This window comes from Oryx dammah, unplaced genomic scaffold (genome assembly GCF_014754425.2).
Source record: "Oryx dammah isolate SB20612 unplaced genomic scaffold, SCBI_Odam_1.1 HiC_scaffold_2, whole genome shotgun sequence".
NCBI lineage: Eukaryota > Metazoa > Chordata > Mammalia > Artiodactyla > Bovidae > Oryx > Oryx dammah.
The window spans coordinates 195,556,635-195,583,543 of record NW_024070186.1 but is presented as its reverse complement, the minus strand read 5'-3'; the positions used below and the strand labels follow the sequence as shown (position 1 = coordinate 195,583,543).

At 59.0% G+C, this 26,909-nt stretch overlaps 1 protein-coding gene across 1 annotated transcript; it reads right to left on the bottom strand.

Moving 5' to 3' along the window:
- Window positions 1–27: 27 nt before the first annotated feature.
- FBXL18 (F-box and leucine rich repeat protein 18) lies at window positions 28–26,909 on the bottom strand. The gene is made up of 5 exons (XM_040231390.1): window positions 26,782–26,909; window positions 20,961–21,176; window positions 15,005–16,539; window positions 11,936–12,154; window positions 28–4,098 (listed from the first exon to the last, which is right to left on the bottom strand). The coding sequence occupies exons 1-5, from the start codon at window positions 26,797–26,799 to the stop codon at window positions 3,942–3,944; spliced, it is 2,145 nt and encodes a 714-aa protein (XP_040087324.1). The 5' UTR covers window positions 26,800–26,909; the 3' UTR covers window positions 28–3,941.

Below are 26,909 nucleotides of genomic sequence, written 5' to 3'. Positions count from 1 at the left end.
CCCCAGCTGGAAGGACCACACAGCTGCCCAGTTTTGCTAAATCAATTCCACTTTATTTGCAACTTTTAACATGCCACAAATTTACATGAAAATACCCATCTGAAATGTAAGTTGGAACACAAAATTCAGGAGCAGCTTCACCAAAGGACAAAGAGGTCTGTCATCGAAAGGCAGGTGACGCGAATTCGGTCACTTAGCACCTGGTCACATACACAAATGCCGCGAGACAGCCTGGCACCCTCCTGCCCCACCCCCTCACGACTGATCCTGTGCTGAGCGGGACTCTCTGGCCGGAGGGACAGGCAGTGGTCAGATAGGCAGGTAGGTGGGCGGGCAGTAAGGCTGGAGGCAACTGACGGCCGTGGGGTGTCACGTGCCATGGCACACAGCCCTCTGCCCACCCCCACTGCTCAGACCCCCGCGCTCCCCCAGTGAGCACAGCAGGGCAGCCTCTGGGTACTGCTGGCCTGGAGTCTGGTACAGCTGGTGCCCCAACCCTGTGCTATTAACGCGAGACCTCATACTTCAGTGTTTTTTGAAAAAACTTCACAAAGTAATTTAGACGATGCTGGTCAGCCTGTGTGGGACCCGGGGTTTGTGTGAGTTTCTGTGGGTGTTCATCACACCCCGCAGACCAGAGACACTGCTCATCAGAATCCTGCGCCCTGAGCCCCTCCGCACAGGGAGGGGCTTTCCCAGCCCTCTCTGGTCAGTGGGGAGGGGGCCCAGGGCCGAGGCCACGAGGACCACAGGGGTCGGCATCCACGTCTCCCTCAGCGGGGGCCACACTCCAGTATCCTCACCCACCAATCTCCCTTCTTTTTCCAAGGTCTCAGCGCTTTCCAAATCTTAACGGAACAGGGAGGCCAAGAGGAAGCAGAAGGCTGAGCGGTGCTGCTCAGAGGACGGGAGGGAGGACCCATCCCGGCAGGTCCCCTGCTGGGCGGGTTGGCAGGGCATGCACTGGGACCCGCCACCATCCTGGCCATGCACCAGATCACCAGGGCAATGAGGTTATGACCGCTGGGTTCAGGCCTTTCAGCCAGCAGACCCGGGCACCCCGGCTCCGCTTCCCCAGGCCAGGCCTCTGCCAAACTTCTGCCCCTGGGGCCCCGGATTCCACCTCAGGGAGCATCATCTCGAACACCCAGCCTAGCAGAGCCGACGCAAGAAGGCGCCTTGGCCCCAGGCCGGAGCGGAGAAGCCCTTGGAGACCGGGAGGAGAAGGGACCCTCGGACCTGTCTTCCTAGGTCCTCAAAAGGCAGCCGACAAGCCTCCGGGACCAGGAGCACCTCTGGGCCGCTGGCTGGGCTGCCTGGAGGCACTGACTTAGCAGAGCCCAGCCCCAGGAGCAGGCAGGACCTCTAGGTCTGGGGCGGGGCCTCTGGGTCGAGGGGCGGAGCCTCAGCAGAGGGGCAGCTTCGGGAGGCCAGCTAGGGTCTCTTGTTAACAGAGAAACGTCTGGGTCCCCTCCTCCCTCATTCCCCGCTCCCCGGTGTCTGTCTCACGCACACACACCATGCAGACATGTGTGCTCCCACAATCATGTGCACACCACAAACAGAACCCTTACATGGCAGACTACACTCACGTGCAGGCACACAGATGTACGCGCATGCGCACGCGCACGCGCAGGCCCCAGTGCTGACCAGGGCCCTCTCTGCAGGCAGCATATGGTCCGCCGCTTAACAGCCTAGTTCCGCCAATTGGGGACCATCAGGGTGGGTTCTTCTCCCAGCATAAAATGCTGCAGAATATAAATTGCAATTAACAACGGTGCCAAGATAGCACTTAGTGAGAATAAGCACATTATTGACATCTGGTGAGTCCTGTCCCGGCTGCAGGAGCAGTGGAAATGCTTGCTCTAAGTAAAGGGTGGTCGGGGGACACTAAAAACACAAGCCCCCTCTTAGGGGGCTGCTTTCCAAGGCAGCTCGCGTCCTGTGAATGGCCCCTCCCAGCCCTACTGGCTGGCATAGACGAGGCTGCTGGTTGAAAGCGCTTGCTCATGAGAACCATGGCCGCCTGCAGGGAGGGTCCCAGTGGGAAGGTCCGTCTCTGGCCTGAGCCCAGCTGCTCTGGATGAAAAGACATGAGTACCAGGGCCCTGGGGGTCTCCTGCTCCCATCCTGGGCTGAGTCCCCAGGCTGGTCAGGCTGAAACTGGCCACAGCCCTGCTGTGAGGGAAGCGGTCGGTCGGTCCCCACACCACCTTCCTGACGGCCCTCAGGTGGTCTCTAGGTGCATCCGACAGAAATGCCCAGAAATGGATGGGGGGATCCCACCACCTCTCAGACCCTCGTCCACAGCGTGTGGCCCAGTCTCTCCGGGGCCCAGGGCAGCCTGGCCTGCAACCTGCGAGGACGCCAGAGGAGCCAGCCAGGCCCGTGGGGTGCGGGCCCTACTGCGGGGCGTTCCCCTGGAGCAGCTGGCACGCCAGTCCCTCCAGGTAGGAGGCAGAAAGCTGCCAGCTGCACCTGGGGAGGGAAGGGGGCACCTCACGCTCCAGAGGCAACAACGGCACCCAAGGCAGGAACGCCAGGGGGCAGCGGAGGAGCCCAGCTCCACGTGCAGACACACGGTCTGCCCAGTGCAGGGAGGTGAGCACAGGCCCAGGGCCGAGGGGCAGGAGGCTGCCAGAAGGACGGCACTTAGGGGGTCTGTGTGCGTCCGGGACCCTGACCCTAGGCACGCTTCTGCCCTCCGGAGGGCCTTCTGGATCCCCTGGGCCTGGTGGGGGGAGGACCCCGGGAAGGGCAGGCGAAGGTGGGCTCAGGGTCCAGGTCCCTTTGAGAGGCGAACGACAGGACAGGCCACGCCAACGGGGGCAGCCAGCATGTGCAACAGAGCAGGAAGCCAGTGAGGCTGGGGGCCACGGAGCAGACAGCAGCCAAGGTGGGCAGCAGCGGCGAGGCGGGCCTGGCAGACTCTGCACGCACAGCCCAGAGTGGGAGGGAGGCCAGCCCCGGGCCCTGGGGAGGCAGCCTCTCTGGAGACTCAGGAGCCCCCCGCTGGAAAGCCCCCTGACGCCACCCAGCCTTCCCAGGACATCTCCAGGAGTGTCACCAGGGGTGTTGGGGCAAGACTCTGGGTGCAGGGACCCCAACCGACACCCTCAGAAGCCCACCAGCCATGGGGTGATGGCTCTGGGGGAAGAGTCTCGCGGTGACAAGGCAGAGGCTCCTGGTGACCCCAGGGTGTGAGGCTGGGACACGGGGAGGCTGCCCCGCATTTTGGGAATAGCTGTGGTGCCATTTTTTAAAGTGCTAAATACAGCTCTCTGAAACGGGGTAATGGGGTTGTCTTTCCGGCCTCACACGTCCTTTCTAGGCTCTACTATTTCAAGTTTTTCTAACGAAGCAGGTCTGCCTACATTTCCACAGAATCAGGGACCTGCAGCTTCCAAAGCCAGCGGGCAGCCAGGGACGCCCAGCCCCCCGCCGCTGGCCCCAACCTGCCTGATGCCGTCTGGCTGGAAAGGAACCGGAGACGAAACCGGGTTAACAGGAAGAAGGGAGCCCCAAACTGCAGCCACACACCTGGAGCTCCCCTCTGCCCCTCCCCAGAGCCTGGAGGCCGCCGACCAGCAGCACGGAGTCAAGGGACACTCCTGGGCAGGGGCACTGGGGCCATGCAGGGCTCTGGGGACCTGGCTCCAGCGAGTCCGCACCCCAGGAGGCACCCCAGCTGGGACCCCAGGTCACGGGCCAGCCACCCTCGCCTCCCTCCTCCCCATCTCAGCCAAAGGGTGCTGAAGCGGAGTCCTCACAAGGAAGCGGTCAGGGGCCGGGCGGGTGCCGGGAAGTGGCTTCCTTCCGCCTGGGACCCGGGGGGTGCAGGCCCGGGCGGCGGGCAGGGGCAGCAGCCGTGGCTGAGGGGGAGGCCACACGCCCGTCCAGGCCGTGCTGGGTCCGTGGCTGCGGCCGGGCGCCCACTCCCGTCACCACCACAGGTTAGGAGGCTCCTCGGCCACTCTGCTTTTAAACAAGGTGACCTCATCCAGGTGCACCATGGGTACGTCCCGGATCACGTCGGTCAGGCCCTCGTGGAGCAGGGGGAAGACGACGACGTTCAGCGCCGGCCGCTCCGCCTGGAAACTGAACCAGAGGCAAGCCGTTAGCGGGCCGCACGCAGACAGGCCATGTCCCCACGGGGCAGCGGCTGACGCGGGAGAGTGCGCGGGGGCCTTCCCACTGTCCGAGCAGGTCCTGTCTCCCCGGGGCAGCGGCGGGGTGGGGGGTGACCCTGAAGGTGACACCAGGGAGCCGCAGCACTGAGGTCGCACAGGCAGGACTCGGCGGGGGTGGGGGCCAGGCGGCCAACCGCGTGCACACACAGACCACCCAGAAGGACACCAACTCCCAAGTCAGGTGACGCCGTCACTCTGCCAGGAGGACTCACCCCGGCACCTGCCGCTAGCCCCAGACCTCTGCCAGCACGTCAGACCAGCCTTCCACCTCGCGCACCCTCGGGCACCAGGCTCCACCCCGTGGGGTGGGGAACAGTTTCCAAGGAGCATCTGCCGGGCCAGGCACCGCGCTGGAGCTGACAAGATGTCACTACAGGTCACCTCCCCGCATCCCCTGGCCAGCGAGGTGACCGCCCCCTTCCCACCCAGAAGCCAAGGTGCCTCTGGTCATGGGAGGAACTTCCATCCCATGTTATCACGAAGGGCGAGGGGCGAGAAGGTAGCCACACAATTTGCCAAAGCTAAAGCCAGGCCACCCCCCAGCCCATGCCTGCTGCAAGGAATGAGGAAACCGCGGTCCCAGCCTCCCTCAATCCCCCCAGCCAACCCCCGCCCCCAGAAGCACCACACTGGATGACACGTGCAAACTGAACGCCAGAAAGGCATTCATAAAACTTGATGTGGCAATAAAGACGCTGAGGAAATGCCTCCTGGTTCTGAGCACTGCATTCTGCTCCTGGCGGGAGCGTCTGTGACCCTGAGCCTCGTGGGCAAGTCCTCACCTGCAAGCCTGCTATGCGATCTACTTGACTTGAAACAAAATACTCTCAGGTGTGGGACGTGCGTACAAGACGCCTACCTGCCCACCTGCCTCCCTGAGGCTCTTATGGAGCCGCCATCAAGATGCCAAAGGGGATTAACTTCTCACTGGAGCCCAGAATGCAGCTGCCCCTTCCGAGCAGCCCTGACCTGCGACTCCTGCCCCAAGTAAACCGACGTCCTTCCCAAGGCTTTCTTGGGGTCAGCACCCAGGTCAGCCCCGACCCTGAGGTGCTCAGCTGCCCTCATACCTCTGAAAGGCACCTCCCAGACCAAGGAGCCCACACGCCCTCCCAGCTGGAGTCTCACCGTCCCCACGCAGCGTGAAGCCTGGACAAAACGTGGACGAGGGGCAACAGCAGGCAGAGCAAGCGCTCCTCTGAGGGTGGGGCTGGGGCTCCCTCTCCCTTCCCGGGGCGAGGAGACAGGCTCTTGGTGGAGCTCATGTGGAGGGCCATCGATCCACGGGTTTTGCGGGGTCACGTGCACATAAGTTGTAATGTTTGTGTGTACAATTCAAGTGTGGTTTGAGACTGGAGTAAATCGATACAAGGAAAGAAAATTAAACTCCTTGCTGTCCCCCATGTTCAGAACGAGACGGATGAGCCACAGCAGGGGAGGCCGCCTCTGAGGGCCGCTCCCCTAACCAGGGCGAATCGTATCACGAGACAAAAAGACCCAAGGCTGCATGCAGCCTGAGGTGGCAAGGACAAAAGCCAGGCCTGCCAGGTTGATGGGTTCACCTCCAGGCATGGTGTGCGTGTCCTCCTGGGCAACCCCACCTGGGCACCGCCCCCCCATGCCTGGCCCCGCCCTCAGCAACCCCCACACCATCCTGGGCAGCAGAGGCAGGGAAGCCCCCACCTCCCCTCACACTGCCAGCCTGGATCTCATCCAGGGTAGAAAGAGGCAGGATGTCTGGAGCCCGCGCTCAGTCCACACACACTCTGAAGCCGGCATCTGCGAACTCGGCCACCTGGCTCCCACAAGGGGCAACAAAAGCTCTAGATGGCGAGAGGAAATGCCGCCCTGGATGCCATCCCTCCTGGGGGGCCCAAGGGCACCAACAAGATACAGAGCTTCAGAAGGTTCAACTAGATTGACTCTCTGCCACTCTCAGCAGCCGGAAGCGAGAAGCCATGCCGAAGAAAACTTTCTACACACACACCAGGGGATTTCCAAGGGGAGTCTGGGTACTTGAGCAGCTCAGCTGCCCCAAATGCCTTCTCCGAGCCTCCAGGGAGCAGACAAGATTTTGCTTGTCTTAAAACCATTGTCGTGCTCAGAGAGAAAACACGTGAAAGTGTAAGGTGAGCGCAGGGCTCCCAGCCCCTGGCAGCTCTGCCAGCCCCTCCCGCGGCACCAACGCACCCTCTCCAGCTGTGCTGAGCGCGTTCCTCCTGGACGCGGCCTGGCTGATGTCTCAGGACTCAGACAACGTGAGTCAGGTTTGGTGAATTTCCTTCAGTCCTCGGGGCTGTGTCCAACCTGCGCCCAAAGCAATAAAGCACCCGGGCCGGGGACCACCTCCTCCATGGTTCCATCCCGGCCAGCGGGCCGCTTCCCCAGGGGACACAGTTTAAGGACCCCTTCCCATGACCATATTGGTAAGCCTCGTTTCACACAGTATAATCATATATGCCCTTGAGTTGTTTCCTCAGGATAAATTCCAGAAACAGGGCCATTGGGTCCGAGGGCACAAACATGTCAACATGTCAAAAGACGAGCCCACGGAGGACTCGGACGCCACAGCAAAGAGCCAAGGGGACGTGGCTGCAGAGCGATCAGGGGCGGGGGGACGAGGAGGGGCGGCCCACAGCGCGTCCGCCTGTGGCTGACGTGGGGGCATGGCTGTCCAGGAGGCTGAGCCCCAAGCTCGCCACCGACCCAGGACTCGATACGGCAGCCACGGCCCAGTGGACAGAGAGGAGCGTTCTGAGCAGGCAGCTCTGAGCCCGAGGTCCGCGAGTGCACGAGGGGGGCCCAGGGACCTCAGTGTCCGTGCTTGGCCCTGCAGGTACCTCGGAGCTGCAAGGGCTCCGGGAGGGGCCGGGTGAGGCCTCGGGCTGGCAGCAGCGCTGGCTTGCTTCTTGGCCTGAGAAACTAGAAAAGAAATGAAAGTTGGCAACCTCGGCCACCCCGCCCCACCCAGATAAAAGTGTTATAGAAAAGCCAAAATCATAAGACCTTTTATAAAAGCTCCTCTCGCTGTAACAGGGATTTTCAAGAAGCAAGGAGGTGGGCGGTGGCCAAGAGTAAAACAGTTACTAAAGCTTCCCAGAACTCAAGACACGCTCCAGGCGGGTGTGTGGGGCGTGCCCTCCGAGCTCCCCGGCAAGCCTGCAGGGACCTCCAGGGCCCCTTGGGGCAGCCTGGATCCGCCCTCGTGCAGAGGAGCAGGCAGGGAGAGACCCTCCGTGTCAGGGCTCACAGGTCCCCCACCCATGTGGAGGAACAGGATTGTAAACCCATGGGCTTAGGCCCCTGGAGCTGGTAACTCAGTGTGCGGCTCTTTCACCAGCAAGGCCTGAAGGAGGGGGGCCGGGGTGAAGCGGAACACAGAGCAGCTGGTTTGGGGTGTCCCTGGGGCATCGCCCCTTCCCCCCAACAAAGACACCTCCAGGACCAACACCGCAGACTTCTCATAGCCTTCAAGAAACACCTCCGAGAGGCGCCAGAGAGAAACAGGGTATGCCCCTGCTTTTGAGACATACTTTGAAAGCTTCCCCGTGGTGACCCCAAGTCTCTTATAGGCTGCATTGCATTACATTGGCCGGGTGCGTCATAATTTACTTCCCAGCCTCCTACAAATGGGGGGCTTCCCATGTGGCTCAGTGGTAAAGAGTCCACCTGCAATGCAGGAGACGTGTGTTCAGCCCCTGGGTCGGGAAGATCCCCTGGGGAAGGAAAACGGCAACCCACTCCAGTGTTCTTGCCTGGAAATCCCATGGACGGAAGAGCTGGAGGGCTACAGTCCATGGGGTCACAAATGAGTCAAGCATGACTGACGGACTAAACAGCAAGTCCTACTAATGTGCTCTTGGGTTGTGTTCCATCTTCTGTTAAAAACAAACAGTGCTGCTACCACCACGAAGAGCTCGGTGTAAACCCTGCCTCAGGCCCGGCTGCAGGAAGGGAGCCTGGAGCTTGGCTGGGTCAAGGCTGTGAGTTCAGCCTCCACAGAGCTGGCCCACCTGCCTCCAGTGACAGGTGGTCCCCTCCCTCCACTAACAAAGTGGGCTTTGCCTGAAGGGATGGAAAGGGTTGCACCAACGTGCTCCAGGGGCCGTGTGGCCCCGTGTGACCAGCACCCACATGAGACTCTGCAGCCACCCCCCTCCAGGAGGTCACCACCACCTGTACCAGAGCGGACCATGGCCTGCCCTGCACTTTCCAGAAGCAGGGCTCTTCCAGCCTTTCTCACAGGTGAGGCTGGGTCCTTTCTCTGTCCCGCGCCCTCAGACGTCTGCCTGGTGTGAAGGTTGTGTTGGGCCCGTCCCCTCTGCTGTGCAGGCAGGAGCCAGGACACTCAGGTCTCTGCTTGTAACAGGGCCGGCAGGTCACTTTCCGTACGTGATTTTTTGTTTTGTTTTGCCTTATTTTGTTATTTTGGCTGCACCGGGTGGTTTGAGGGATCTCGGTGCCCCGATGAGGGATGGAACCCTAGCCATGGCAGTGAAAGCCTGGAATCGTAACCGCTGGACCTCAGAGGCATGCAGGTGAGCGGGCAGGTGCTTCAGTCACCCTCTGAGCTTGAGGCAGGGAACCGAGTGAGAAAAGGTGGCGACAAGCCCCTCCTGGTCATGATTCCGGGTGGAACGTGTCCTGCTGTGATGTCTGAAGCTGGCGCCATCACCCTGAGCCAAGGCACCACCTGCTGGGCGCCTCGCAGAAGCGCAGCCGGGACCCCATGCCCCGCAGTAGAGGCCTTGTGGGAACACAGACGTGTCCTTCCAGCGCGGGTCCTGCTACACCTCCACCGCCTCTCAGAGCCTCGGTCTCCCCACTTGTGCTGGGGCTCGGGGCGCACAGCTCACAGGGCTCGGGGGCGACGGGAACCACAGAGGCAGGACATGGCAGGAGGAGCCCACAGGGGGGCCACGCTCCAGCACGCACAGGGCTCCGGGCACCTCAGCTGCTCAGCGGGTCCGCACCATGGCCCCAGCCTGCGGCCAGGAAGTCTACCCAGCCAACGTCGACCTCAGGCCCAGACACCGAGGGCAGAGACACAATGGTGAGTGGGGAGTGCCCCCCCCACAACACCCGGCCGTTCTCCAGGCTCCCAGGCGCAGGCTGAGAGAAGAGGGCGTCACAAGTGCAGAGTCAGCTGTGAAGGCCAGGCCAGAGCCACCACAACGTCCTGTGACGGACGGCAGATGGCATTAAAAGGGAACGTGTGCAGCTTTAACAACACACAGAGACTCCCCTGATGGAGCGTTAACTCAACAAAATCAGCACAAAACCACGTAACAACTCCATCCTAGAACTGCTGGCCACTCTGGCTGGGGGAGCCAAGGGGAGCTTCCACTTGAAAACAGCTTGATCCATGGTCTCAGTTTTTAAAAAGATCATGAACATCAGGGAGGAGAAAACTCTTGCTAGGATTTCTCCTGAGAAAGGCGACAGCAAACTGCAAGGGCCGGCGACCCCACGAGGACCGTGTGGACCGTGTGGTGGGCCGCCTGAGTCCTGTGACTCCGGAGACCTCCTGGCTGATGGCGCGTCTGTAATTCTGCGCCCAGCCTGGCCTCCCCCGTCACGTTCCCCCATCTGCGGGACATGGAGATCTGCGATAGGGGGGCTGGGACCCCCGGGCCACACTCGACGGCTGCCAGGGGCACTGCCGTGGCACCACGTTCCCTCTCCAGGGGGCCTAAGCACTTCACGCCCCTGGGGACCCGCTCGGGGCAGACTCCCCTCCCCGGGAAGGGCTGCTCCAGGTCTGCACTCCAGTCCTGGGGGCCGATATACATTCCTGCTGGACCGGTTGTCAAACTCCAGGACCCGCTAGAGAAGGACACAGCCTGGTATGTAAACACTGCACATCTTCTGCAAAGGCCCGGATGGGCAAGGGGGACACACAGACCCACAAGGAGGCAGAATCTTGTGAGCGCTCCACCCTTACCTACAGCCCCTCAAACACCTGCTGCTTCTAAAGCTGAACGAAGTGCAGAGACATGGAAAGCTGGAGACTGAAAAGACGTCTGCACAGCCCACAGAAGCAAAAGCAGGACGCGGCTCCCTTTGTGAGTGTGCTCAGTCCCACTAACCACACACCGTGAAACCGTCAAAGCCGCAAACTTCAGATCACGCGTGTTTACAGGTCTTTTAAAAACACCGTCTTCTCTGGGTCGGAAAGACCCCCTGGAGGAAGGCATGGAGCCCACTCCAGTATTCTTGCCTGAGAACCCCATGGACAGAGGAGCCTGGCCGGCCATAGTCCCTAGGGTCACACACAGTCGGACACGAGTAAGCGACTTAGCACACTTACTGAGAAAAGAAAACCCTTTAGCATCGGGAAGGGCTTCACCAGGCCCGGTTGGCAGGCGCACAGCCACCAGAGGCAACTGCAGTCAACCTCTCTTGAGACTTGGATCCTACCCCCAACCCTGACTTCTCCGGCGTGCGCTGGAAGGCTTAGAAACCCCAGAAGGATCTCTGCACTGACCCCAGGGACCAGGAGAACTTCTGGGGCGCCACAGAGAGCTTCCGGAGCACATAGGTGAGAGGTCACAGGATCTGGAGTGTCCCACCGGAGTGGACCCTGCAGACATTGCTTAACTGCTCCCCTACAAATTGCAGGCGAAGCCAAGTTCACCGTTTCCTGCTAGACCGACAGCACACGCTCACTTGGCCAAAAGCAGCTGCCATGTGCCCAGGTTAACACCCACGGCAGCAGCATTTACAGGAGTCTCTGAACTTTCTGTGCACGCAGGGGTCAGGTTCACGTCTGGCAGTTGCCCCAGAGATTCCCCACAGCTGTCATTCAAAGCCCACACCAACCAAAAGGCTTTGCTGCCTGTGTTCTTGGACCGGGGGCCAGGACAAGTGGCAGATCTAAGAGGAAGCTTAGGGCGTAGGAGGGTCAGTAGGGGAGGTTGTTGGACCCACAGCCGTAACCTGAATCCACAGTGAACACGGATGGCAGGGAAAGCCAGTAGCGGAGAGGTGGGCCCACAGCAGGCGATGGCACGGCGGCTGCACTGTGGGCTCACTGGCCCCACGCACCGCCCCTCCCTGAAGGAGCCCCGCAGTAGGGCCCGCCAGGAATGAGGGGATCGACCACCAACGAGGAGACGCGACCGGGCAACGGGCACGGAAACGATGCTCCCTGGAAACACACCACATGGCCTCGGTGCGAGGACACGCTCGCCCAGGAGCCCCGGGAGAGGCTGGTGGCGTCTCGCATGGGCGAGGCTGTGGGCCAGGGGCTCTCCCACCCACAGGGAAGCTTAGGCTTGGGATGGCCATGCAGGAGAGCAGGCAACCAGGCCACTTCCTGGACACGCCCTATCACTTCTAGGAGCCTGCACACAGGGCAGTCGGGGTGGGACGGGGGGAATGAGCACCAGTCAGCAAACAGCACAGGGACAAGAGCCAGGCCTCTGCTGCTTGAGGTGGAGGCTCCCCGGAAAGAAGGGCGCAGAGGTCCTCGTGTGAGGCAGGGCTGGAAGCAGCCTCCCCAGGCAACCAGCCGGCCCAGAGCTCTCCGGAAGACGGCCCATCAGGCATGACAGGGGCTCTGAAGCGAACCCGTGCAGAAAAACGACGTGATGGGGAAACAACCCCCGGAGCCTAAGGCGCCAGGGTGACGGGTGGCGCCGTGTGGGTTCCGGGCTCTGACAGCTGTCCCCCGGCGAACTCCTGAGAAGCCGGAGGACGACGAGGAGGAGGGTCCTGCCGCCCGCGAGGGCCCGCGCACTCACCTGCGGAGGAGGGCCTGCTGCAGGCTGCGGCAGGTGCTGAGCGACTCGCCGGTGAACAGGTGGCACACCACCACGCGCAGGCAGCGCGCCATGAAGGCCAGCACGGCCTCGGGCTGCAGCGTCCCGCTGCGCGACACCAGGCAGAGGCGCTGCAGCGCGGAGCACTGGCTCAGCGCCTGGAAGAACTGGGCGTTGGCGCTGAAGTAGGGCTGCTCCAACCTGCGGGGAGACAGGACACGCGGCGTGAGATGGCAGGCGATGGACGCGCGTGGAGTGGGGCTCCTGTCCGGGGGCCCACAGGCCCAGCAGGCTCGCTCTGCGGGCTGCACTGCCTTTTCAGAGCGCCAGAGAGCCGGGAGGATGGGGAGGGGTGCGGGGGCCCGCTGCACCCCCATGCCTCGGGACCTGCACGGGCTGTGGGGGAAAGGGCCCTTGTTTGGAAGCAGGGTCTTTGCAGACACAAATGACTTAAGGTGAGGCACGCAGGACTAGGGCAGGAGCTGGTCCAATGGCCAGCCCCTCAGAAGCCACGTGACAGCACAGGGAGCTGCTCTGTGCAGCCCGCGGCCCTGAGAGTGCTCACACTGCCCGCGGCCGCCGGAGGCCAAAGGACAGGCCTGGCACGGGCTCCCACCCACCTTGACCTGGGGCTGCCGGCCTCCTGACTGTGAGAGGATGACCCTTTATCTTGGGTGACCCAGTTGGTGGTCGTTTGTCAGGGCAGCCCCAGGACACTGGCACGGAAGCCCGGGGCAGGGAGCGGGGGCACAAGCAAAGCTTAAGATCGTTTCCTGGTAAATCACACAGAAGACCTAGACGGCCTCACAGACAGATGTCAGCGTGGATCCAGTCCACCTGAAAGCTTCCCACAAGGAGAACTGTTAATGAGGGTCATCCTTGCGGATCAGCACCAGGCCCCAGCGGTACTTCTCAGACATGCTTGGCTGTCACCTGAGCTTTGACAACTCGCTGACTGTTGGGGGAGTCCACGGTCACCTGGCCCGAGCCACTTCAAGGCTGGCGACACAAGAGGGAGAGGCTGGCCAGAGACGTCCGCCCAGAGCGGGCAGAGGGCGCACAGGCGCTGCGGCAGACGAGGAGGAGGGCTTCACGGGGTGATGGAGATTCGGGCACATCTGTAGGAAACCGCAGCTCAGGGAGCTACGTCTGACTCCTATGACCGACCAGGAGGACATTTTAAAGGGCGGCGAGTGGGCACCAGGCAAGGGTCCCTCTCAACCAGCCACCCAGGCCTCTGATGGCCTTTGGGCGGGCTGTTGTGGGCCCTCACCCTCCCTGTTAGCACAAGGGCCAGGAGGAAGGCACAGGACAGCCCTCGGCCAGGCCTGCACTGTGGGGACACCGCCACACCTGGGGTGACCCAATCCTGAGCCCTCTGGGTCCAGCCGCCCCCACCTCCAAGGTCCAGGCTCTGCACAAACCACGCCCTGCACAAGCGTGGTGTAGCACCTGGGACAGACGCAGACACTCTTGGTGAGCCTGGGAGGCTGGCAAGGTCTCCATCAACATGTGAGACCCACAGGGAACCCCGAAAGGCCCGTCTTGCCCAGTAAACTGAGAGTGACTTCCTGGGCAGCCCCCGAGAAGCTGGTCTGCAGCCGGGGGCTCTCGTCATTAAAGGAGAGGCTTCCAGGACAAGCAGTAAGACCCCCTGAGCCCGCTCCCCTCGGAGGCAGTGGGCCTCTGCTGGGAGCAGAAAGCCTCCAGACGTCAGGAGAGCCTGAGCGCTCTGAACGAAGCGACACCCTGGGTGAGGCAGACATGGGGAAGGGGCTGTCTTCCCCCTCCCCAAACAAGAGCCTGAGGGCCCACACTCAGCCTCCTGATGCCCAGGGACACGGACAAGGCACAGGATGGGGAAGGGATTTTAAAACCAGGTCTGAGGTGACGGGATGTCTGTTCAGAGCTGTACCACATGGGAGCCACCAGGCCCTGAAATGAAACGCAGCAGGGAGCTGGGGGCTTTAATCACATGTAGGTAGAAGTCCTAAGCTCCTAAAACCGTGGGGAACGGGGGTCCCTCTGCGCGTGATTCTGAAAGACCTCACGTTCTCTCCGGGTCCGCCAGGAAGGAAGCCCCCTGGGGCAGGGGAGACAAGCCCTAACCCAGCACTGCTGGGAAGCCCCCTGGGGCAGGGGAGACAAGCCCTAACCCAGCACTGCTGGGCTGCAGTCACCCCGCAGCCCAGCCCCGGCCGCCTGCGGGACGACCATGCTGCCAGCCCGCGACGGACACGCTGCGGCACAGCGGTCACTAGGTGCCGATGCGGGGCCTCGCTTCCCACTGGGGATCTCGCTGCTCAAGCAGCAGAGGAGAGTGCGCGGGCCACACAGACTTCTCAGGGCTTTTCTCTTAAGTGCCCGCCACCCCCAGGTCCGTCCCCAGAGACGCCCGTCACAGGTGTTCACAGCAGGCGTGGTGGGTCCATCCACTCCACCTGCGGGCGGCCAGCACTGGAGGGCTAGCCAAAGCTCAGCGCGAGTGACCAGCAGTGTCTGCGGCCAGGCACCAAGGCAGAGGAGGAGGAAAAGGCACTTGCCATGACTGGCTGTGCCCTGGGGCGGGGTGTGTGGGCGCCCCGCCTGTCGTCCCTCGCCCTTCCGCCTTATAAGGATCTGGCCTCCACAGCTTGCTCCGTGAGGCTCTGTGGGCACAGGCAGGGGCTCAGGCTCCACCCACTGCCTGCCCACCTCTTGGGCCCCTCTCTGACCAGCACCTGAGCCTCTGGGACACAGGCATTCAAACAGCCAGCGACGAGGGCAATGTCCCAGCCTGGGCTCAGGAGCACGGCCTCCTGTGCCCTCTGCCAGGATGCCACCAACCGCTGTCGCTCCAGCCTACGCCTGCACACCCCCCACTACACAGTCAGTCCCTGGTCAAGCCCCCAGCCCTCGAGACTCTCAGGCCTGTGGCCTCCGCCTCAGCAGGCACGCGGCAGGAATGCAAACATTCGCCGAACTCAAGGCCGCACTCCGCACTCCCCTCTGTGCCCTGGAGGCCGCGGAAGGGCCCGCAGGGGCCGCGGAAGGGCGGCCAGGCCCCCTCACCTGAGGTCCTTCAGCCGCTTGCAGTGCTTCAGCATGTCTGAGAGGCCAGACATGTAGACCACCTTGCCCATCAAGCCCAGGTGGGCCAGCGAGAGCGACTGGAGCTGCTGGCACTGCAGGCCGATGCTCGGCAGCCCCGAGCCCGTCAGGACGGGCAGCTGGGCCAGCGTCAGGTGCCTCAGGAAGGCCAGCTGGCCGATGGCAGCCACCTCCGCGTCCCCAACACTCTGCGCCCGGCTGCAGGGGGGCAGGGAGTTGCGGATGGCGGGCTCGTTGCGCGGCATGGCAGACGAGAAGTTGGAGCCGATCAACTCGAGGCGGTCCAGAAAGGGCACGTTCTTCAGCAGCGACCAGAACACCGAGGATGGCTGGGGGCCTGCTGGCCCGGGGAAGGGGACGGATGGCACGCCGATGCGGACCTTCTTGCCGAAGCCGCGGGGCACTGCACGCATGGCGGGCGGGACGGGCGCGCGGTCGGCCCGCGGTGGGGAGTCGGCCACGGCGCAGACGGGCAGCGACAGGGAGCGCAGGCGGGGCAGCCGGGCCAGCAGCTGGCACAGGTGCTGGCCAGGGCCCTCGGGGCTGTGGTGGTGGGCGGCCGAGAGGTTGAGGTGCCGCAGGTTGGGGCAGGCCGCCACCAGCGCCTCCAGGATGGCAGGGTCGATGTCGTCCTCCGCCTTGCGGAGCAGGCAGTCAGGTGCCAGGCAGTGTGCGCAGCCGCTGAGGTTCAGGCCGGCCAGGCTCCCCAGGTCCCTGCCGCCGTCGATGACGCGCTGCAGGAGGTGGCCGCCGGACAGTGCGCAGCGACTGAAGCTGAAGTAGAAGGGGCTGCTGAACTTCATGTGCTGCAGGAGGGCCGAGCCGTTGAGCCAGGACTTGGGCAGCTGCAGGGCGTCCAGCGCCACGTTGCGGGCCATGGACTCCAGCAGGTTCCGGGTAGCCCCGCTCTCGGCGAAGCTGCCGGGCACGGAGATGAGGAAGGCATGGAGGTTCTCTGGCGTGCGGTCGCTAAGCACAGCCAGGTAGAGGCGCACCACCTCCTGGTTGATGTAGCCGGGGGCCAGGCGGGCGTAGAAGACGCGCAGGTGCTGGTAGTGCGGCACGTTGCTCTGGCCCACCATGAGCTGGCCTGAGAGCACGGCGCCCTCCCGCGTGCGGTCCAGGATCTCGAAGTACAGCAGCAGCTTCTCGAGGCTGGTGCAGCAGGGCACCACGCCGTACGAGGGTGTGTACAGCGTCTGCTTGAGCTCCCGCACGCGGCTCAGCGTGGCCTTGCACTCGCCGCTCAGCTGGCTGGCGTCGAAGCCAGGACTCACGTCGATGGCCAGGGAGCGCAGGTGCGGCAGGGCCGACAGCACCTTGGAGAGGCGCAGGGAGGTCAGGGGGCAGCCCGACAGGTTGACGCGCACGAGGCCGCGGCAGCGTGCCACGTGCTCCACCGTGGCGCCTGACAGCCAGTAGCAGCCGGCCATGCTGAGCTGCTGCACGTCCCGGCCGATCTCCTTCACCAGCCGCTTCACCTTGTCCTCGCTGGCCTGTGGACGGCGGGGAGAGGGGGACAGAGCTGCTGAAGGCGCCAGCATCGCCTCCGCCCTTGGCCCCCAGCACGCACCCTCCCCCGCGACGGTCAGGGAGCCGCCTCGTCCCTCCCCACACACTCGTCTCCCGCCGGCAGTCAGAGGCCCAGCCAGGCGGGAGGTGAGAGTGGGGCAGCCCCCGGGGAGAAGTCTGGTGGATCCCCTGAAAAGCCAGAGTCACCCCGTGACCCACAAGTCCACGGTCAGGTGTGCACACGAGAGGACTGAAGGCAGGGGCTTGGACCGACGCCAGCAGACCCTGGCTCACGGCAGCACTGTTCACGAGAATCGAAAAAATGGCCACAACCCAAGCTGTCCACTGACCGCTGCCCACGTGGTGCGATTCCGCTCGGCGCAGCGAGGAATGAAGCCCGGCTGCTGCGACAGCATGGGGCAAGCCCTGAGGGCGGGATGCTCCAGGAGGCCTGTCATAAAGGCCACGTTCTGTCTGATCCCACTGGGGTGAGAGACCCAGAAAAGGCAAGACCAGAGAGAGCGAGCTGAACAGAGGTCACCAGAGGCCTGGGAAAGGGGAATGGGGTTATTGCCTAATAGTTCCAATACTTCTGTTTAAGATGATTAAAAAGATTTCAGAAAGAGTGAAGACGGTTGCGTAACCCTGTGAATGTACTTAGGGCTAACGGAATGGTATGCTTAAAATGGTTAGGAAGGGAAGTTTCATGTTATGTGGGTTTCTTTCAAATCACACAGTAGAATCGTGTCCGGAAAGCAGGCTTTGGCTCTTGCTTTCTTTTACATCACGTGCACGTTCACATGGTCACATGTTCCTCAAAAACCTGGCCTGGGCGGTCAGGGAGCCACAGTATATCCAGCCCACCCAGCGACCACCAAGGCCTTCAGACAACACGGCATCCATCAAGCGTCTGTGTGTGTAAGGCTCGGGCACATGATCGCGTCTCTACAGTGAGGTCCACACCTGGAACCGCCCAGGCGAAAGACACATTCTAAACACTCCAGGTAAGGCCCTCCCTGGTGGTCCAGTAGCTGAGACCCCAGTGCAGGGAGCAACCCCTACTCAGGGAACTAAGACCGTGCGTGCTGCATTGCGCAGCCAACAAAATAAATAAATATTAAATTTTAAGAAACCTCCTCACACCTGTCAGAATGGCCATCATCAAGAAGACCAAAATAACAAGCGTTGACCAAGATGTGGTAAAAAGAGAACCCTTGGACACCGTTAGTGGGAATGTAAATTGATGCAACCACTATGGAAAACATTATGGAGGCTTCTCAAAAAATTAAAAATGGAACTACCAAATGATCTAGCAAGTCCACTTGTGGGTATTTACCCACAGAAACCAAGAACACTCACTCGGAAAGGTTCTCTGCACCCCCAGGCTCACAGCAGTGTTATTGACAACAGCCGAGGCATGGCAACAACTTAAGCGTCCATCAGCAGACGGGCGGAAAAAGAAGACGCGACCGAGACACACACAGTGTGGCATTCCTCTCATAAAAAAGAGAAGAAGAAGAAAGCCTTGCCATCTGCAACAACGCGGACGGCCCTTACGGGCGTTACCCTAACTGAGCTAAGTAATTACACTAAGTGAACGAAGGAAGAGAGAGACAGACACCATGAGGTCTCACTTATATGCGGAACTAAAAAAACACTCATACAGTATAGGAATACAGTCAATAATGTTATAGTAACTTTCTATGGTGTGTAATCTATAAAAATATCAAATCATTATGTTGTACACCTGAAACTGATATAATAGTGTCAGTCAACTAGACTTCCATAAAAAAGAGGAAGTTTTAAAACCAAGCTCATAGATACAGGGAACAGACTGATGATTTGGAGGGAGAGGATAATCAAAAGGCACAAACTTCCAGTTATAAACTAACTCCTGGGGATGTGAAGCAGAGCACAGGGACTATAGCTGATAACCCACATCCTCACCGCAAAGATGCAGACAGGCGGCATATGTGAAAGCTGCAAGAGAAGATCTTGAAAGTTCTCCTCACAAGAAAAAACATTATACCTCCACACATCCGCCGGGTCAGGGAAAAAGCAGAGAGCTCCAGAAAAGCATCTATTTCTGCTTTATTGACTATGCCAAAGCCTTTGACTGTGTGGATCACAATAAACTGTGGAAAATTCTGAAAGAGATGGGAATACCAGACCACCTGACCTGCCTCTTGAGAAACCTGTATGCAGGTGAGGAAGCAACAGTTAAAACTGGACATGGAACAACAGACTGGTTCCAAATAGGAAAAGGAGTACGTCAAGGCTGGATACTGTCACCCTGCTTATTTAACTTATATGCAGAGTACAGCATGAGAAACGCTGGACTGGAAGAAACACAAGCTGGAATCAAGATTGCCGGGAGAAATATCAATAACCTCAGATATGCAGATGACACCACCTTTATGGCAGAAAGTGAAGAGGAGCTAAAAAGCCTCTTGATGAAAGTGAGAGAGGAGAGCGAAAAAGTTGGCTTAAAGCTCAACATTCAGAAAACAAAGATCATGGCATCCGGTCCCATCACTTCATGGGAAATAGATGGGGAAACAGTGGAAACAGTGTCAGACTTTATTTTTTTGGGCTCCAAAATCACTGCAGATGGTGACTGCAGCCATGAAATTAAAAGACGCTTACTCCTTGGAAGAAAAGTTATGACCAACCTAGACAGTATATTCAAAAGCAGAGACATTACTTTGCCGACTGAGGTCCGTCTAGTCAAGGCTATGGTTTTTCCTGTGGTCATGTATGGATGTGAGAGTTGGACTGTGAAGAAGGCTGAGCACCGAAGAATTGATGCTTTTGAACTGTGGTGTTGGAGAAGATTCTTGAGAGTCCCTTGGACTGCAGGGAGATCCAACCAGTCCATTCTGAAGGAGATCAACCCTGGGATTTCTTTGGAAGGACTGATGCTAAAGCTGAAACTCCAATACTTTGGCCACCTCATGCGAAGAGTTGACTCACTGGAAAAGACTCTGATGCTGGGAGGCGTTGGGGGCAGGAGGAGAAGGGGACGACAGAGGATGAGATGGCTGGATGGCATCACGGACTCGATGGACGTGAGTCTGAGTGAACTCCGGGAGATGGTGATGGACAGGGAGGCCTGGCGTGCTGCGGTTCATGGGGTCGCAAAGAGTCGGACACGACTGAGCGACTGAACTGAACTGAAGGGAACAACTGTTACTTCGACATGATCATTCCCCAGTGCCTACAAACAGCAAACCATTACAATGTACACCTGAAAGTAATATAAAGTTAGATAAAAAGAACAAAGAAGACAGCAGGAGGAAATCTTCATGACCTCAGGTCTCACAAAGATTTTTTCAACAGAATACAAAAAGCAGGAACTCAAAAATTCAACTGGACATCAGCAAAATAAAAAACTTACACTCTTCAAAAGACCGGCCTCACCGATTCAATGGACATGCGTTTAAGCAAACTCCAGGAGATAGTGAAGGACAGGGAAGCCTGGTGTGCTGCAATCCACGGGATTCCAAAGAGGCAGGACACAACTTAGCGACCGAATAACAACAAAAAATGAAACGTTTACACTCCTCAGAAGACACTGCTCATAAACTGAAAGGGCAAGCCATAGACTGTGAGGAAACAGCCACAACACATCTGACCAAGGACCCGCACCGCAGCACACACTGAACTCCCAAAACTCACTAAGAAAAAGACAGACAATAATGCGTGGGCAAGAGCCGTGTGCAGACACTTCTGCGACGACACACAAATCGCCCTTGCACCTGATGACAGGAGACGTGCCAGCGTCCTTCATCAAGGAAACCAAGTGAAATCCTCAGTGAGATGCCAGCTCCCGTGCGTCAGAATGGCCACCACCAGAGAGACGAACAGCATCAAGCGCTGGTGAGGATGCGGGCAACCTGAACTCCCGGCTCGGCCGCTGGGCTGAGGTGGCGCCTCCGACTGCGCTCAACTTCACAGGAGGCCCTTTCATGGGTCTGTAAGTCCACTCCTGGGTAATTCTCAACCTGGAAATTGGTCTCCCTCCTGGCCTGGTGCCAGGACCTAAGACCCTCCCAGAACACGCCCCACCTCGCCTACACCCTGGCCCAGGTGGCTAACACCCATACTTTTAGGCCCCAGGCTTTTCACCTTGGAAAAGTCTTTCCCGCATGTGTTACAATATTGCCCTGGTTGCTTATGTTCTGCTTCTTTCGCTGTAAGGCAGGCAGGGCTCTCAGCTCCCCAACCAGGGACCAAACCTGCACCCCCCGTGCACTGGAAGGTGGAGTCCCAACCGCTGGATCACCAGCAGAGTCCCTGGGGCCCCAGCTTTCGTCATCCCTGCAGGCACCCCAGGCCTCAGCGGGGCACCTCGGTTGTTCCCCACCTCTGCCCCCGCGCCAGTCACCACCTCTGGGCCCCTCACCTCATAGTCCTTCTGCAGCAGCACCGTGTGGGTGAGGCTCTTGTCCAAGCACAGCGCTGCAAGCTTCCGGCAGGTGCGCCGGACGTTCAGAACCAGGTCCGTGCTGGGCACGTGGCTCAGGATATGCAGAAGGATCTCGTCGGAGAAGCCCAGCAGGTGGGTGCTGTCTGCCACCGGGGCTGCCGCGGGGGGCGTGTCGCTGTCATCGCACGTGTCCTGAAAATAAGGGGCACCAAATTTCCATGGGATCCCCAAGGGCGGCCCTCAGCCAAGGGAAGTCCTCACCGTGGTCCGTGGGGAGGAGCTGTTACCAAAACTCTTAACTACAGAGCAAGAGCCCACGACCTTCTCCAAAAGCCCCCTTTCCAATCCACACACCAGGATCTCTTCGAACATAACAGAGTCGAAGTGAAATTTCAATTTTTTTTTTTTAATTTAAGAGAGATTTTTCTTCCTACTGAAGTTCCTCAGCCAAGTCTGGCAGGTTTCCAACTCAATTCACGACCATCAGCCGAGGCTGTCGTTGTGAAAGCTGCTGTTTCTCCTCCTTAGCCCAGAGTGTCAGTCTTAAAACCCTTGGGCAGGTGAATTCCATCCAGAAATAATGACACCTGGTCTTCATCCCCCAGGATCACTGTGATAGGTTAAGGAGTTACTGTGTATCAGCTCCTTAGAACAGCGCCAGATGGGCACTTCTCAGAGTTGTTAAGGACCAGTAAAAGGAGATAAGAAAGGATGAAGACCTCATAATTAAGCAGCACCAACCAGACCAATGCCATTTTAAAATCTTAAACATTCATAAAAAAACAACGGAGGCAGCGCAGCTTCTCTCCACTTCTGGTTAGAAACCCTTGTTGCTATTTCCAGTAAGATATCCACACGTCTTACCGTTTCATTTTCTTTTTGCAAACATCAACAAAAGATTTTCTGCCCAAATGTGGGCTTCCCATCTTACTGATCAGCACCTTGCACAACCACGAGGGAGAGGGACTAGGCCTCTGTTAGTGTAACAGGAAATCCCTGAATCAAGGCCACGGGAACTGGGATTCTCTAAGAGCCCACTGAGGAGGGTGGGGGGGTGGGAGACAGGCATCCCTGTATCTTTCCAACACTTCTGGAAGGGACCCTCTTGCCTCTAAACCGACCTGACGGGGGCGCCTCGGTGACATTCCCAGTGCAGTACCCAGAACTATGTCTACCTGCTTGCCCAGTGATTCTGTCTACCAGCACCTTCTCCAGCCTGCTTCTTCGCTGGTAATACTTGCCAAGGATGGAAGCATCAAGGCTTGGAAAGCCGTGCTGCTGCCATGGCAACCGTTAAGTCCGGGAGGAAGGGCCCCTCTGCGCACCCCATGCAGGCACCAGTGGATTCCTGGGAACTCTGACTGCGAGCCCCTCTGGCCTCTGCATCAAGCCAACCAAGCCCTCGCCAGGGCAGGAAACGTTTGCACGTCCACTGCCGAGCTACCAGCACCGGCCCCTCCCACTTTCCCGTCCTCCTGAGAGGCGGCAGCCAGATTTGCCTTCTCTTCCCTCTTTCCTTCCTCCCTCCTTTACCAGGGTAGCAGGCGGCCATCAGGCCCAAGTCCACAAGCTGCCCTGGGTCGCTGTATTCTGGGTCCAGTCTTTCGAACCATACATTACTTTCCTGAGAAATTTTCCAGGTCCAATTATCTGGGATCACCCAGGCACATCTGTTAAAAATCAGATTCCCCTAGACCGAGGGACTCCGTCTCCCGAGAGCGAGAGCGAGTGGAACCAGCGGTGGTCATTATCAGGCGAGCTCAGTGTGCCGGGCTTCTGGGGGACAAGAGGGAAGGGCTGGGCCTCAATTCCGCCGAGCAACTCGAGGCTAACCCCTTCTGACCTCCCCCCGCGGTTCGCAGATTTATCAAAGTAAGAATGCCGCTGCAGAGCAAAGAGAACACGGGGGAAAACTCTCTCAGGAACGCCAGCATCATATAATTTCCGCAGTTAGGCTCCCACCCAGAAATTACATTTAAAAAACCCACAAAACACCCAACAAAGCCGGAGTTGAGCAGCGGTTTCCTCCGCCCAGTCCCAGCACATGCTGCGAGATCGCGTTCTCCACGCGCTGCGCCCCCCAGGGCTGTCCCGAGGCCAGCGTCCCGCGCTCCACCCCAGGCAGGCACGGGCTTTCGGGGCGGCGGGCCTGTGTGAGGAGCGGCGCAGGCAGCAGGGCAGATGGGTTCCCCCTGGCCTCCCGAAGGCCCATGCTGGGAGGAGGCCCAGTCCTGCAGGGTTTGCACCAGTAGAGTCTTCTCCCTGGAGCCGAGGCACCCCTCAGCCCCCAGGAAAGGCTCTGCGGAGGCAACAGCACACAGGCGGCCTCACCAGGAGGACGACAGGAGGCCTCTTGCTTCTTCATTCACCAAATAAAAACATGGCCCGCACAAGGCCCACGTCCACGCACACCCAAATACACCCGTTCCCGCTTCCCTCTGCCTCTCCGGAGAATGTGATCTCAGCAAGGGAAACTGAGGCAGTCCCATACTCCATCTTTTAAAAAAGGTCAGGTAAGTAGTCCGAGGTCAGAGGGCAAGGATACGCAAGACAGGGCCTGATTGGCTGAGCCCGAGACCGCCCCACCCTCCACCACCGGAAAAGGGCAGCAGGGGCTTCCGGTAGGGTCCAGCCAGGGGCTTCCTGGGGTGTCCGGAAATCCCTGCTCAGGGCCAGGTGATCCTAATCAGGCACACTTGGGACCCAGCCGGCTAGCACCGGACGACACGCTGAAAACCATTTCAAGAGTGGGGGCTCAAAGAGTTTATTCGATAAACCGTGTTACGTGCTTTTTCAGAATGTGTAATATTTCACAATTTTTTAAAAAGTTAAGCCAAATTAAGCTGAAACCTCGGTACTAGCCCCGTAAAAAAAATCCCCTCCTAGGATGTTCACTGTCTGAGTGTTTATAGTCAGGCACCCAAAGAAATCGCAGGGTTCAGAGATCAACTGAGGAGGTGTCTGGGATGTGCTCTAAATAACCCAAGCGGCAAGGAGGGGGTGCGAGGGTCAGAGACGAACCAAGACCAGTCCTGTTAACTATTAAAACTGGGCGATGAAGCACAGGGAACTCTGCTCAACACTCTCTAATGACCTATATGGGAAAAGAACCTCAAAGAGTGTGTGTATACATATAGCTGATTCACCTTGCTGTACACCTGAAACTAAAACACAACAGTTTAAACCAACTACAACTCCAAGAATTTTTTAAAAACTGGCCGATGAGTACATAGAGGGAAGTTCATTACAACATTCTCTTCCAAGTATGTGGAACTCTGTGATGCTGTTTTTTAATCAAAGGAGCGACCTGAAAGGATGCTTCTCATGTTGCCTTTTTAAAATTTTATTTATTTAGTATTAAACCCAGCTGCAGCATATGGGATCTTAATTCCTGACCCGGGCGCCCTGCCTTGGGAGCAGAGAGTCAGCCATCGGACCAGCCAGGCAAGCCCCAGTGCTCCTCTTCATCAATCTTTGCTTCTCTAGCTGGCAATTTCCAGAATGGCCCCCAATACCCAGCAGTCGGACCTCCAAGCCTTGGCACAGCTGCTCCCTCCACTCGATGACGCCCCCACCACAGAAGGGAAACTGCTACTCTGGAAACCTCAGCTCAAAGGATCCCTCCCCAGGAAGCGCTTCCAGCACCCCAGACACACTTAACTCACGCTGTTCCTCCACCGCTGCCCCAGCCACCCTTCACCCCCTCCAGCCTCGTCAGGCGCGTTTTACTGCCTTGTTACCTGGCTCCTCACTCAGCCAGGAACAGCTCATGAACAGGGATCACCTTTTAATGCCCAATGGAAAGAGGCACTGAACTGGGTGTCAGTGAACCACTGCTTCAGAATCTTTTGAAGAGCTATTCAAAGTGCAGAGCCCAGCTCCTCAGAAGCACAGGAGGAGGACATCCGCATTTCAAACCCAGCAAAGACTCTCAAAATCAGACCACCCCATTCTGGAATCAGACAGTGGGGATGGTGGCACAACCCTGTGAATACATTTTTTTAAATCACTGCATTATACACTTGAAAAGTGTAAGTTTTAAGGACTTTCCTGGCAGTCCAGTGGTTAGGACTCCATGTTTGCATTGCAGGGGATGTAGGTTCATACCCTGGTCGAGGCACTAAGATTTCACATGCTGTACAGAGCAGCCAAAAAGTAAAAAGACGTATTTTAAAAGTATATAAATTTTATGATATGCAAATTATATCTCAATCAATAAGTCATAAGAGCCACCCAGAGAAAGGGGCTTCCCTGGTAGCTCAGCTGGTAAAGAACCCGCCTGCAACGCAGGAGACCTGAGTTCAATCCCTGGGTTGGGAAGATCCTCCGGAGTAAAGCATGACCTCCGGTACTGTTGCCTGGAGAATCCCCATGGACAGAGCCAGGCGGGCTACAGTCCATGGGGTCGCAAAGAGTCAGACATGCCTGAGCGACTAAGCACAGCACAGAGAAAGGGACCTTATCTTCACATCCAGTATAGAACAAGACTCCCCTCTCTTCTCAAGCCAAGAGATGCTCACGATGTGACAGGAGGCTTCAATGGGCAGCTCCCCAACATGTACTTCAAGAAACAGAGGAGCCTTTGCACCAGGACTACATAAGACCACAGCAGCAGACGCCCTCCACGCCCCGCCCCCACCCCGCCCCCCACTCACGAAGCACATGCAACTAACCAGAATCTGCTAACACGGCCAGTCTACCCCCCCGGACTCTTCCTGGGGGGCTGGTACTCCCTGGCCCTTCAATGCTACAACCAGTGTGTGTGTTGCGGGGGGGGGGGGCACACAGCCTCCCTCTCAATCTAGGGGCCACCTCTGACCCAAATTCACTTGAAGACCTGTCAGTAACCCTGGCCACCTTCCATTTACCCATGCCCCATCTACTCCAGTTCCCCAGAGCACAAGCAAGCCCGTAAGACTCAGGAAGTTCACTCAGTGGTTGCTGGTCCCCGACGAGAGCCACAAATACAGGCGCACACAAGTATACCTAAAAGTAGGAAGGAAGCAGCAAATGGGAAGGCCCTAGTCAGAGTCCAGAGCCCCCACGCCCTGCTCTACACAGAAAATACCCTGCACCACATGACAGGAACTCGGCGGGATTCCCTGTCGGGCCCAGACTGTGGAGCACTCGAAATTAAGTCATAAGGCCCCCAGGTGAAATGGCTTTTCCTCCACTACCCCGCCCCCAACCCCCAAGTCACACAACAAGCAGGCTCAGAGAAAAGTGGGCTGGGCTGAAACGGAACATTCAGCGACAGAGAATGGGATGGGAAGCGGGCAGGGAGGAGGAACATCTCAGAGCTCCAAGGGTTGAGCCAAGGCCCGGGGCAGGGAGGGCCGGGGAGGCGCAGAGGAGCTGTAAACTCTGGGAAAGCAGGTAGCGGGGAGAGGTCTGCCCATCAGGATGAGGGACTGGGAAAGGGACGGAAAACCGAAGGTTGAGAGAGCTTACACCTTCAGATACACGGTGAGGTCCTACGGGGCGGGACGGGTCACGGATGGAGCGACGGGTAAGGCCAGGGACGGGATGGGAAGGAGCCGGCGAGGCCAAGGCCAGGTCGGGACAGCAAGGAACAAGCCAGGCCGACGCCAGGGTCGGAGTGTGAACGACCGCCCGGGGCCGCGGTTGGGGGACCGGATGGGAAGCACAGAGCCAACCGAGGTGGGGACGTGCAGGATGGAGCCGGACAGGGAACGAAACGGAAAGGAGGCAGGGGAACCGAAGTCGGGGTGGGGAGAACCGAGCGGGGCCAAAGCCGCCGGACAGGGAGGAGGGCGGAGAGAGGCGCCGGCCGTACCTCTCCAGAGCTGGCCATGTCGAGGGCGGGCCGAGCCGCTGCCTCCGGAGCCAGAGCTCCGGGGCCTCCCGCCTGGCTGGCCAGGGATGCTCAAAGCCGGCGCGTCCGCAGCTCCACAGAGACCCGAG